The sequence below is a fragment of the Xyrauchen texanus genome, chromosome 29 (genome assembly GCF_025860055.1).
Source record: "Xyrauchen texanus isolate HMW12.3.18 chromosome 29, RBS_HiC_50CHRs, whole genome shotgun sequence".
Classification (NCBI taxonomy): domain Eukaryota; kingdom Metazoa; phylum Chordata; class Actinopteri; order Cypriniformes; family Catostomidae; genus Xyrauchen; species Xyrauchen texanus.
In genome coordinates this window covers 6,587,804-6,602,630 of record NC_068304.1, presented here as the reverse complement: position 1 = coordinate 6,602,630, position 14,827 = coordinate 6,587,804, and the positions used below count along the sequence as shown (strand labels likewise).

General features: G+C 36.5%; 1 protein-coding gene across 2 annotated transcripts in view; it reads right to left on the bottom strand.

Moving 5' to 3' along the window:
• LOC127622856 (tropomodulin-2-like) overlaps positions 1 to 14,827 on the bottom strand; it is a 48,074-nt gene extending 33,247 nt beyond the window's left edge. The window contains exons 1-2 of one of the 2 annotated variants that reach the window (XM_052096967.1): positions 14,721 to 14,827; positions 2,583 to 2,720 (exon numbers count right to left, since the gene is read on the bottom strand). In XM_052096967.1, coding sequence (XP_051952927.1) covers positions 2,583 to 2,708 — 126 coding nt within the window. In that variant the 5' untranslated portion in view covers positions 2,709 to 2,720; positions 14,721 to 14,827. Of the gene's footprint in view, positions 1 to 2,582; positions 2,759 to 14,720 lie in introns of both variants that reach the window. The other variant, XM_052096968.1, reaches the window with a different exon arrangement.

The following is a 14,827-nucleotide window of genomic DNA, read 5'->3' as shown; positions in this document are numbered from 1 at the left end:
CAGTGTGACGTATAAACGTTTTTTATATGTTTTATATTTATTAGTTATATGCATGTACATATATATATATATATATTAAAATAAGGTAGACTGAAAATGTATTAAGGAGGAACATACCAATACTCTAATTTTAAGCATTTTTATTCACATTTAATGTGAGTGTACATGGTCTATCTGGTGTCCTCCTTATACCTTTGCTGAGTTAAGGTTAATTCATGGTTTCTTATTTTAATGACTAAAGATTAAGATAATTCCTAAAACTGACATCCCTAGTCAAGTCAACATAATTTTTATAGCACTTTTCACATCATACATTGTATCAAAACAGCTTTACAGAAAATTATGCTATAACAAAGTGAAGATATAATCATTAGATGCATTTCCACTGTTGGGCCAAATGAGGGCTTAGTGCGTGCTAGAGCCAGTTGCACTCCCACTGTCAATTTCTGGGCTTATTCATTACCCATAAAGAAGCAAAAGGCGGCCAAATGGGGATTGAGATGGGTACCATGTTAAAGGTGGAGTTTAGTGAGACACTCATGCTTCATTCCCTTCAAGTCGTATGTGGGATACTTCTACTTGAATTCTCCGATCATAAAGGAATTCCATTGCCATGTGATTGGAAAATGGTGTTTAAACAACCAAAACTGCAACGCTCCCAATAGTTTAAAGGGATAGTTTACCCAAAAATGAAAATTCTCTCATTATTTACTGTCATGATAGCATAGTGTTTATGACTTACTTTCTTCACCAGACCACATCTTCGCTCAGTAGGTCCTTAAAATGCAAGTGAATGGTGATCTCTCATTTGAAGCTCCAAAAATCACAGACAGTCACCATAAACGTCATCCATACGAATCCAGCAGTTGAATTAATGTCTTCTAAAGCGACATGTTCACTTTTGGCGCAAAAAGTATCTATATTTAAGTACTTTTGATCTATAATCCAATGCTTCCAGTAAGCTTCATAAGAGGATGGAGTCCAAGTGTCTCTTGTGACGTATTTGTGTTGCCATGGATACAGAGTTAATCTCACGTTCTCCACTCAGTTGAGACATCCAAAATAAGCACACAAATGCACCATTACGAGTAAATAAACAGATAAATACAGATCTAAACCAAAACCAATTAAGCTACTGTACAGTGTTCCTCCTCATTTGTAAACAGCACTGCTCTTCCGGCTGTGACGTACATGCGTCAGTTCTCTTGTGTTTCAAATGCCAATGCGATTATGTCATATGTGCATACCACTGCAGAACGAAAGCATGATTTAGAGTTTAAAAAGTACTTGAGTACTTATATTTTTCACACCAAAAGCAATCATGTTGCTTTGGAAGACATTATTTCAACTGCTGGAGTCGTATGGATGACGTTTATGACTGTCTGTGATTTTTGGAGCTTCAAAAGAGAAATCTCCATTCACTGAGGCTAAGACATTTCTCTTGAAATGTATGCTGGTGAAGAAAATGGCATACACACCATAGCATGAAGGTTAGTAAATAATGAGAGAATTTTCATTTTTGGGTGAATATCCCTTTAACATGGGGTTGACTATCACCAGAGTCCTCTCCTAGCAACCCATCTGATAAGCAATGCAGTTATGCTAGCATTTGTGCTACAGGTGTACGATCTAAGGAGTTTCATTTACTGTGTTTTGTCCACCTGTCTCTGCAAACATTTGTTGAACAAGTTTTAATATCTTGTAATGTAGGAACTTTGACTCATTGATCGATAGAATTTAATAAAAGTGAATGTTTATAACAAACTTTGTAAATCTCTCTGGTAGAGATTCGACTGATAATATTTTCCAATATTTTTCCCGATATTCAAGAATTTTTCTTAAATTGGATCCACCAATAGCTGCCGCCATCTGGCGAGAGTTTCTGAAATTGCCCACAAGACGGCAATTGCAGCAGGAAACAACGCTTAGGGTTGTACACAGGTCAAGTAACTTGCTTTTGCAATGTATTGCTTGAATTCATCAATTTTATTAAACATAACAGCCATTCATGCTCTAGTGAGGTGTGTTACATAAATGCTTGATGTGTAGTTTAAGCGCCAAGAAAATTGCGGATATATTACAAATCTGTTAAGATGCACAATGGTCAAAAATGGTGCCCAAAGGAAGAACTTTCCATGGTTCGTGATCATGGATGGTGTGCTTTGATATCGTCCCACTGGAGAGACCACTCTGGACACCATGGCAGTTACAGTCAGTTAGTTGTCAATGTTAACTTATCTTGCTAGCTAACTAACGTTTACTTACACTATAAAATGTATATTCTAGATAATTAGATAACATGCATGTTTGGTTTGGCTTGTGAAATGGGTGGCATATGTCTGTCGTTTGCACCAGGGCAGAGTATTGGTCTGGGTTTGCAAAGTGATTACGGTCTCACGGCTCAGTCCATGGCTATTGGCTCCGGCTGACCAGTTTATGGCCCTGGCTCGCACTGGCTCAATAGTGGAAAAGTGGCTACTGTGCGGTTTGATGATCCTCACCTTTCAAACTAATCATGTGTGAACGAATAGGCCTACATCATCAGCAGAGTAACACGGATGTGAATGACGGCTGTCTCTCACCTCTGGATCGATCTCCTCCAGAGCACTCTCAAGCTGCTTGAGCTCCTCCTCGGTCAGCTTGTCCAGAATCTCATCCTCATCAATCTCCTTATACTTCTCCAGGTCTTTCTTAAACGGAAGAGCCATGATTCACACCACCTGTCGCAAAGAGGTCACAGTCCAGTTTGAGTAAGTGTCTGCACACAAACACAAAGAAAAATTTAATAAAACAATATTAGAACGGTCTCTCAGTGGAGGTGTTTGAAGAGGTGAGATGACATGGGCCACACAACTGGATTGCAGAAAATAGTCTCATTCATGGACTTAAATCACACTTAATCAGTTTCATGTGTTCTTCAACATGCTTAAAAACAAATCAATGCTTCAACAATGAAAAATGTATACTTTGATGAATTCCTTTCACTTCTATTAGCCTACAGGTAATAAAATGTAAAAATTTTTGCCACGCTACAAACAACTGTGATAAGGAAGGGTCATTAGATCAGATTATGATTATGCACTATTGATCTAAAAATATCTAAAGTCAGTGTGTATTAAAGTAGAGATGACAAATGTCTCAATTTGCAAAACGTGTGAAAAGGTAACTTGTTAGTAGGGAATGTATTAGCTACATGACCAAACATATGCAAATAAATGTGTGTGTTCGACCAGAAACATACTCTGGTCAAGTATGCAATCACAGACACAAATACTTGGCCAATCCATAGCAATATAATAATCAATATCCTCCTAATGCTTCATAACATTATTTTTAGCATTATGAAACTGTATGAAAGGAGACCGTATCCTGTAATATTTACACTAGGGCTGGGTGATAGCATGATGTTATCGGATATCGAAAATGTCTCAAAAAGATCCTGATGCAGATTGCAACACTCAACACAAGATACCAGATGATGATAGACAATATCGGGAAATCTGCATCAGGATCTTTTTGAGACATTTTCGATAATTGGATCTGGGAAGTCACCAAATATATTAAACAGTGTCCAGGGTGTAAAACGACCACCCTCCAAATGCGACGAGGCTGAATACAGTTCGCAAGCTCCTTGTCCAAATGTATTTCATGCACTGGTAAGTTTGCTCAGCAACAGGCGGGCGACCTGTAAGACGTCTCGCAGTGACACATGACAAGAAATACTGTTAGTCACAAAGACACACACTTTATTATATTTTCAAGAACAGTGGTCAGTGCTTGTGTCTGAGTCTCTGTTTGTTCAGAACGAGCCTGTCTTGTGGAACACACGCATGTAAAGGGTTCTCACTCTTTTTATCGCCATTTCATCTGAAAACTGTTTGCAAGAATAATGTTGTCTATGAGAATTCTGCAAATGATCTCAGATCATCTCAGGAGGTGCTGTGAGTTTAGTTCACTTTATTTCCACACGGTTAGCATGTGTTGTGAACGAAACTCTGCAGGTTCTGTAATGTATATCTTTGTATTAAAGAAACAAAGATGAAAGTGATTAAATTATAAAATAATACAAGAAACATTCACCTTGAACCTAAAATTTTATTTAATTTAATTTTCTTTAGGCAGCATTAACTTTATTACCAAAACGCAATACAAACACAATTTCAATAAGAACACACATTTGGCTGTTATTATTATTATTTTGGGAACACAAGGAAATTCATTAGGCTTATTTATCTTGATTATTATTGTCTTTAATTCTTATTCTGTAGGCTAGTAATTTTCCAACTGTGTTGACGGATGATTGCATGATGGCAAATGGGGCCGTTGGAGATGGTAAATATTTGGATTCGGGGAGGTGGTTAAATACGTTTTTTTAATCACTTTGTTATTTTAATGCTTTTTTCATATAGTTTAAAGTGCAATTTGAATTTAGAAATGTCTTTAAGTTTGTGTTTCAACGCAAAATCAATAAAGCAAAACAATTCACAGACCCTCAGCTTTTGGTTGACGGTATATCAATATTTTATCAGGCGATTCAAATTATTTTTACATATCGCCAAGCCCTAGTATACACACTTGCAGTCTTATGTTACGTAACAAGCTGATTTTTCCACTAATCAATGAGAGAGAGATACAGACAGATGTTCTCCATGTACCCCTCCCTCTTGGGACCTTTAACCTCATGGTGGAACTTAATTCCCATCTGGAAACAACCTGACCTTTGACCTTCACTCCGTTGCAAAATTCCAGCATCTCCAAATTCCACAGCTAGATCATCAACACAGATCCTAATCATAATCACCACAGGACCCTAGAGAGGAACACTTCAGAGTGCTCACCGCAGCTATTCTACTGCACACTGCTTCAGATGAAAAACAACTGGGTACATTTTTGCTTTTTTTTTTTATAGTAAATATGAATAGTGGTAAATTTTCAATGGCTGATGCCAATATGAGTGGGATGCCAATATGAATGCCAATAAACATAATACAATTTTTCAACAGCAAATCAGATGTACACAAAATTATAAAAGTGAAGCAAACTATTATTTTGTACAAAATTTACCCAAATTGGCATAAACTTGAAAGAATTAGTGTTGACCATCCATTGACAAGAGAACACATCTGTTAATTGGCCAAGCGAACAATGACCAAATATTGTCTGATTAAATCGGCCAGGCCGACATATCTGTCTATCACTAAACATGAAATCAAAAATTACTATTTTCTTTCACAGTACGCATTCCTTGCCTAAGGCTACGTCCACACGAATACATTTTCATTTATAAACACATATTTTTCTCTAAGTTTTGGCTTTCCATCCATACTAAGACTACATTTTGTCTAGCGAAAACTGAGCTTTTCGAAAACGCTCTCCCAAGTGGATATATTTGAAATATATCTTTGTGTTGTAGTGTGCACTGGAAAAATTGAGACATTGGATAATTCTATTTGTTGTCATTTGATGCAGTCTTGTGATCCATCCAACCCTACAACATCACCAAGATGGTGGCCCATGTTGTACGTAGGAATATGCGGAGCGACTATTTTCACTGACGTTTAAATGAAGTCGACTAGTCTAAAAAGAAGCCAACCTTCAGAAAAAAAATTATAAATGTGTTTATGCAACCCATTTAAAATACTTAAGGGGGGCCTATTATGGAAAATTAAATTTTACATGGTGTTTGTACATGAATGTGAGTCAGCATTGTGTACACAACCACCCTACAATGTTAAAAGTCCACCCACTCCTCTTTCTTATATTTCTATTAAATCAAAAACAGTGTGTCAAAATTAATGATTTTCTGACGTCACGTTAGAGCAGGCCTCGCCCATGACTGGTGACGGACTCCACCCTATTATCACAGATCCACCCCTGAGTGATCTACACACAGTCTGCCATTTTTTTCCACGCTGGAGCAGATACAGCGAGAAGAATAATGTCTCAGCTTCGGAAGCACCATACATTTTCTGTTGTTGGCTGTAAAAGTGAACATAAGTGTCTTCATGTACTCCTGAAGATGCAGTGGACAAGGTTTGTTTTTGAAGGAAATGTGGTCCAAAACATACAAAAATGAGTGTATGTTTGTGAAAATCATTTTACACCAGACTGCTTTGTGAATGAGTGTCAATATAAATCAGGATTTTCACAAATCTTTTCGTGTTCCAGCTTTATATCCTGAAGATGTAAGTATCACACTTTATATTTTGTGAATGTGTGCAAATTTCCTTTCTGAATGTGCTTTCTGAAAGTTGTTAGGTGATTCCAAGGCTACTGCAGCTAAAGCTACCATTGTCTCTTGTATTTATGGAGACCAGAGCTATGTCCTGGGCAGGGAGCAACAGCTCATTTGCATTTAAAGACACACACACAAAAACAGCGTGTTTTTGATTCCACCCAAAAAGAGGCATTTACAACATGGTATAATAAATGATCCGTGGGGTATTTTGAGCTGAAACTTCACAGACACATTCTGGGGACACCTGAGACTTATATTACATCTTGTAAAAAAGGGGCATAATAGGTCTCCTTTAATCTATTCCAAATTCAACACTAAATTCCAATGAAAAGGGGCATTTAACTGTGACGTGCTCACCTTGGATTACGATCATGGTACATTAAATATAGAACATGACATGCATTCACTGAATCAACGTTAGCGAATATTTAAGAGGCATATTTATTGAAAACAATTGAATGAATAGTGCAGGACCAATATAGCAACCAAGCCTGTTCTAAACAGAATTCACCATGTAAAACTTCCTTAACATTTTAAAGTGTGTCGTGGGGTAAGACAAGGTTTTTCTTTGTCAGGGTTATTATACACTCTTGCAATAGAACCGCTTTTAAGTGTTTTAAGGAGAGTTTTAGAAGGGGTGCTTTTAAAAAATTGTAGAACTTAATTATGTCTGTCTGCAGATGCAGATGATGTTATTATAATGACAAATAAGCAGAATGATGTAGACTTACTTTTGACAATACTAAAAATGTTTTGCGTAATTTCGACTGCAAGGATTAACTGGAACAAAAGTGAGGCTGTTTTGATTGGACAGTGGAAAAATGGAGTACCAAATCTTCCAGATGGTTTACATTGGACAAGAAATGGTTTGAAATATTTGGGAGTATACTTGGTTAATGAAACAGTAGCTCAAAAAAATTGGATAGGAACAGTTGAAAAGATAAAGAGCCGACTTGAAAAATGGAAATGGCTCGTACCAAATTTATCTTACAGGGGACGCACTTTGGTTATCAACAATTTGGTGGCTTCCTCTTTGTGGCATCGGATGGCTTGCATTGATCCACCGGCTTATTTACTTGGGAAAGGAGGTGGTGGTCAAAGGCTTGTACATAGACAAAGCAGGACTGCGGCATTTTGGCTACAATTCATACAAAGTTTCCTTACCATTTCAGTGACTTTGGCTTGGAAATCAGTGGCCTGTGCCATTCTCAAATCTGTTGATGAACTCTGTTTGGACAAGCACTTATTCCTGGTGGATCCAAAAAGACTCAATACATCAAGGCTTCCTGTTTTTTTTTTATAAAAATCTGTTTAAAATATGGGACCTTTTTAAAATGAAAAGGACTGAGAGCACAGATTCTCTTTTTTGGCTACTGGAAGAACCCATGATCTATGGTGCTCGTTTGGATACATGTGGATTACTAAATGGTGAACTTTTTGGCCATAATTCCAATAACACCATACCCACAGTGAAGCTTGGTGGTGGCAGCATCATGCTTTGTGGCTGTTTTCCTTCAGCTGGAACCAGGGCCTTAGTCAGGGTGGAGGGAATTATGAACAGTTCCAAATACCAGGCAATTTTGGCGCAAAACCTTCAGGAGTCCGTTAGAAAGCTGAAGATGAAGTTCACCTTTCAGCACGACAACGACCCAAAGCACACATCCATTAGTGGGGGTCATGCCATCTGTTGAAGGGCTCCCTGTAATCTTTTCTATTTGCAAAAGTAATGTTTGGCAGTCTAACATTTATATTTCCTATTGACATATTAAAGCTGAAGAATTTTTGAAACATCTTATGTGCCTAAGACTTTTGCACAGTACTGTGTGTGTGTGTGTGTGTGTGTGTGTGTGTGTGTGTGTGTGTGTGTGTGTGTGTGTGTGTGTGTGTGTGTGTGTGTCTATATATCATGAAGGAGGGAACAAAACACATTTATTTCACACATATTATGTATTTTCGTGGACAGCAATATACCGGACCGGTAGAGAATGCACAATGGAGCAATTTAGTTTTCAAAGAGATGTTGCCCTTCACAACTGTTGTAAAACCATCTTTCAAAAAGTGGAACAATACACATTTTAATTGTACTTAGTTTTTTTCCAGTTTCGTTTGAATTTTTGGTTAAAATAAATAAAAATTGCTTTATTGTGTAGGCTTAACCCTAACCCTTCTTAATGATTACCCGATAGTACCACCTGCAATAGTACAACCAGCGGTAAAAGCGGTGTTCATCAGCTTCCTGTGTTGTTGTTTTTTTTTCTGCGACCAACCGACCAATCAAAACTTGGTCGACCAAGACTCTTCTCATCGACTAACGTTTGGTCGACTATTGGGGGACAGCCCTAATTTAAGCATATTCATACATTTCAATGTGGACAAGCAACTTTTAGAAAACGTTTGAAAATGTCAATGTGGATGGAGAGCATTTGAAAGTTACATTTTCAAATTTATCCGGATTAATGTGGTTCACAATTCATTTGTGACTTCAAGACAGGTCAAATAACTCAGTGGTAGGACTGTGCAATATGGCCAAAAAATATTTCTTGTTTTCATATCGTTCGATATCGATATTTATCACAACAATATATACATTTTATACTATTAATGGTTAAGGAAATGCATTCCACATTTTTGTTAGACTTCAAGATTGAATGTAAACAACTTCACAGTGTAAGCTTTTGATTTGAAGTTCAAGTGGTATGCTCAGTTTAGGATTTAATCCTACATAAGGTGTGCAACATTTTTTCAACTAAACTTCACAATAAAGTCCTTCAGTGGAGTCAAATTGGTGACGCTCCACACTCCAGCTCAGTAGGTGGCGTTAATGCACCATAAGCTGGAATGCCAACGGCAATAATATCACAAGAAGAAGAAATACTTTCTTGCTTATGACAGCGATTTAATATGATGATGATGATGATGATGATGATGATGATATCTTATTTAGAACTAGGTCCTTTTTTTTTTTTTAAATACCAGAACCGAATGATGTTCTTGGATGTGCATTCTTCAGCTGATGCTGACACAACGCCATACTAAAATACTTTAATGATTTCCTATGTTACCATTTAGTGCAACTTCAAAGAAGCAAATATCACCAGCATGAAACACACAGCGTGACCAGTGTAGTCCGATTCCAAACAAATTACTCTTATGAGCTGGTTATTTTGAATGTATACAGCAAAATATACAGCACTTACTCCCGAATGAATAACTCTCAACAGTCACATCATTTCAGTGTATCGCAAATCGTTAATTTAGTATACCTAATGTCCAACACGAAACAAACCAAAATCTGTGATTTTACTGTGCTGACCAATGCAGTCAGTGCTCAGACCCATGATACACAAGGAAACTCTAACAGTCCAAAAATACTTTAATGAGTGATGTCATCTATACACCAACTCAAATAACTTGCAATCTTTGGCTCATAACTCAAAGGAAACACCTGGGTTCCACTACAACCCAACTATTCAAAATAGCGCATACTAGAGACTTATTAGATGTTGCCAAAGTACATAATGGCGGTCTCTGGGAACCACCACAGCACAAGATTACAGTTTAGTCACGGTGCATGCAATAATGCAGTTTCATTATGTTTATTTAATTACAGCCCATTTACTTGAGCTATTCTGACTGAGTAATTACGCAACACAAACGTTTAAAAGTTTATGGTAAAATTTGAACATGTAGACAAGCTGTTTGTGACTGTGAATTAAAGAATTAAAGGATGTTACTGTTGGATGGACTCTTATTTTACCAGTACTGGTGCCAAACCCAATGAATTAAAGCTGCATGTCAGTCGTTAATTGAAACTGCATGTGTGTAAAGAGTTTAAACACAGTGCTCTGCCAAATCTGAAAGAAAATACTTTGTTCAACTCAATCTAATTTATGAGTACTTATAGGCTGAGCAAACCAGACTATTACTAAGACTAAGAAAATCCTGTGGTAAATCCAGATAAAGTTTAAATCGCAGTAAGGCTGTTCAGCAGGACTGGTTTCGGCTTAACGTTCAAGTCTAAGTTGAGATGTGCAAGACCCTCGCCGGGGTTCATATCTATAATATTCCCATTCATTTCCCATTTTAATAAGCCAAAGCTGCATTGAGGAAATACATATTAGCAGGAGCTGGCTGAAGAGCAAGTACCCACTGATTCGAAAGACTTCCTACTTGGTGTCCTACTCTCTACTAGTTACTATTAGCAGACAAGGGGATAGTCCACCTTGAGCAACTGGGGTTTATTGTCTCAAGGATCGGTGCTAAAACTGGAACATGATTGCATTAGCTCTTCAGTTCCTGGGTCGCCCCCACCTTGATTTTGCAATAATTACCAACATTATCCCACTTATTACATGGCTGCCTAATCAATAAAAACTTAAATAGACATGAGATGTTGATTTACGTTAAAATTATGTTATTATGTGAGAATAAAGAAATCGCTGCATTTCTAAAAACGGCTGAATTCCACCTCCGCACCTTTAATCCAGTATACAGACAAACTACAGAGAAAGTCTGTCCAACAATATCCCCTGCTGTCTGCCATAAGTGCATTACTGGACAAACCCATAATAAGGATGAAAAGACTTGGGCAAAAGGTTACACAACACACATGAACAAGACATCCGTACACTGTAGAATGTTCTTGAGCAAAGAATGACAAAATGTTGTGTAGTGACACTTTAAACTACTCAAGAAAGATCATCTGCCGGTGTACTTGGACTCCAATAAAAAAATAAACAAAATACCCACAAAAACCAGAGGAGATCTGCTTCATTACAGAAATTTACTGAATGGAATATTCTAAATTTAGCTTGACTCCTGAGATTGACAAAATTAATAATCTTTTCTTTCACATTTTCTCAGCCGTTACTCCCTCTGAAAGACAGAGGATTATGGAAACCAGATGAAGGGTGTTTTGAAATTTGTATTGTGTAAGAGGTACAACTCATCAGCATTGTTAGAGACAAGTGCTCTTTAAAGTGCTATTATAGGAAGAGAAATTACACACAAACTGTCCATTTCTATAGCCTTTAGGGAGTATCCTTGCTCTGACTACAGAGAATGCAGATCTTTCCAACTCCAAAGAATTTAACGAAGTAGGACTGGGTCAAAATATTGCTTTTTCAATGCATTGCAATCTTCTTTTGAACTATCTTAATATTGGTTCTTAAATCCCAAGATCGATATATCACTCTATATATATCTAAGTTCTTGTGTTCTGTCTGTGCTGTTTTTATAGTTGATATATGTACATACTGGATGTGTCAGACGGACGCTGTTTTAGGATGTCATGTCAGATTAAAAATAGTTGAAACATGCCATAATTTTAATGGTAAAAGACTGTAAAATGCTACAGTAAAAAAAGGTACATTTGTTAATGAGTAGTTATATACTTTAAATTATAATATATTTAAAGAGACAATACTGTCCTTTTACGGTACAATGTTACAAATAAAAACAAATATGATGTATGATGTATGATTTTCCCCTATAATTAACGGTTAAACAAGAACCTTGCTTAACAAGAGAGTACATGCACTTTTTAAAGTAAATTATTGTGAATCGAGAAATCTGACAAGACTGAATAAGAACACACACAACACGGCTGTCACACTAGATTTTAAATTATTGGTAGCAAAGAAGTATTTTTTGTCGCATTTGAAACCAGTCTGGAGCCCTGCACTATGTAACTTTTTGCTTTCTAGCGACATCTGTGATTAAATTTGAAAACGGCAAGCAATCTACGGAAGAACACTTTACGTCAGTCAAGTTTCAACACTGCTCTTCTAGTGGATGAATCTCATGATTTGAGTTCATTTCATGATTATTAGATTGTAATCATGACATAACGTGCCATTTTCATTTTGATATTATTATGTTATATGGTTAAACATTTAAAAATGAAATATTACTTGCTTTGATGAAGATAAACACTCTTATTTACATATTTCTAATGAATGTACTTTTCTGACACTACCTTTGAAGCGCTTTTACACAGATAACAGGTTAAACTCCTCAGTTGCCAGTATAGTTTTTGCATTTATTATTCAAGTGCTTTATCAATTACTAATGCTTGTATTGTACTACACTTATCAATTTAAGAGGCGAAACTCGTGATATGGTTGATACAGTTCAGTGGAAGACTTCATCATTTGTTACATTATGTACAGCCCAGTGATAATCTCGTCAAGAAAATCACTGACGACAACATTTGTTGAGGAAGGGTTTTTTATTTCGTCACAGATAACGAGGACAGGACGAAAAAGCCACATCATGAAGATTATTAAAGCATACTTTTGATGAATATATGATGATAAAACTACAAGATGTTAACAGTGCAAGACATAAACAGAAGAAACATACTGAGAATCTGTATATAGAAGAAGATATTAGATATGGATTCATCCAGTTATCCAGTATGTTGGGGATTGAGTTGAACGTGCAAACACCGGCAAAATGAACTGCTTTAAAACAGGGTAAATACTTCATTCAAATGCATGTTGTTTATACATGAGATTCATCGATATTTCCACAACATTTATGGAACAATCTACATCTGCACCATGAAATGAATGAAAATAAAGCATGAAGAATTCAGAGTACAGTAGGCCAATTTTTAAAAAGTAGCCATTTATAAATTATAATATCAGGAGCTCAATTGTTTTACAACAAAGGCAGTATGTACATTTATACTGTATGTTTGATACATGTTTACATGTGTAATAGAAAATTGTTATAATTGTTTTTCTCTAAACGTTTGAATATTTGATTAAAGTTTGGTCTGTTACAGTTTGACACTTTGTCCATTTTGCACATCAAGTAAAAGATATTATTTTCGTTGACTAATGTGTCATATTTTAGTAAAACTGACTAAAATTAATGAATATAACATGTTGAAATATAGACTATTTTTAAAGGACATTTAAATAAAAAGACAAACTATGACTAAAAAAAAAAAATGTACACTGGTACAGCCGCAGTTGATACAGCAAGTGAAACGATGTAAACTAAAACATAAAACGAGCATTGATGGATAAAATATACTTGATTAAACATGAACAAAATATGCTTAAATATGCAATAACAATTACAAGTCAGTTTCAGAAGTCATACATTTAGTAAAAATGCACAGTAACTTCACAGCACAACATATATTGCGACCTGTAAACACACAGGTAAAGTTGGATTCATAAAACAGGACTACCCGACCAGACAACATACTGTATCCAAGCATTATAGCAGGTAAACAACTTAAACATCCACCCAGACTGATGCTATTCTGATCTGAACAGTGTGACAGTGACGGACTGAACAGAACATAGTTTCTCCATCCACAACAAGTGACAGCCAGTACTTAATTAACGGTGTTTACAGACATGACATAATGACGCAAGGAAGGAACGACATTAGTCAACAATTTCGCGCCAAATCCGACCCAACAGCTGAAAATACAAAATATTTTTATAGGTTTATCTAAATTAATTAGGGTAAGGTAAGGACATTGTTTTGAATGCTGATTGTTTATGTACTTAATCAATAATGGCAATTTGTTCATTTTTAACCCAAAAATCGTAAGTAGCACAGCTTTAATAACATGATGGCATTATTTTCACTTCAGGAGCATACTGCAGTTAATGTAGGAGCAATTTGCATCATCACACATATTTACGATGGCATCTTTTGTTATGAGCACTCTACTGCGTTTCAATATAATACTAATACGCTATTATTACGCATTAAATCCCATGAGTCAGTTATGTGAGGTCACGCCCCGGGTGGAGACCACACCCGACAAACGAGCGCTCACACTCAGTGCGCGAGATCATAGCGGTAACCATGACACCTGCATCAGCGCCTACACGTTATTATCCTATACTTGAAACAGCTCTAATACAAAAGCTGAAATTATTTATAACTGGTTTTAACCAAGCAAATCATTCACATTATACTGATAAGTACAAATATTCAGATTCTATCAAATAACTATCAACATTTGACAATTTTTACAGTCTTAAATGTTAAATTAGAATGCGGTGTCCATGGCAGTTGCATTGAAAATTCTCCTTATCAAATTAAGTTCATTCACTGTATTTCAGGTTGAGCTATGAGACATCAGGCTGAGTCAGAATCGTTTTTTATAGTTATCTGTAATGTAGTTTTGATAATGATGGGTGTGCAGCGCACATCACATTTGCACTCAAGTGTTACCTGAATAATATAGAAGTGATCATGCATCAAGTTAGAGGGATTAATACGCATATATTAGTGGGTTTAGAGTGCTATTTTATGTTACATATATGTTAGACATACATTTGTGCTATAGGATGATCTCATCCAATTGGCCCGTCTGCTCGCGCTCGGAATGAGTCTCAGTGCTCGAGCACTTAGCCAGCTAACCCCATAAACCACACAAACAGTCACATTTATGTCATTTCAATAAGTATACTGCTCAGACCGACCGAGGACAAAGCGTATCTCTTACCTTAAAGAAATTCCTCCACGCGTCTCTAACCTTTCTCCTTCTAGTCCTGGTCGGAGTCCTAAGAAATTCCCACACCCGTCTTCACTACTGTCTCAGCCCAAGGGCGG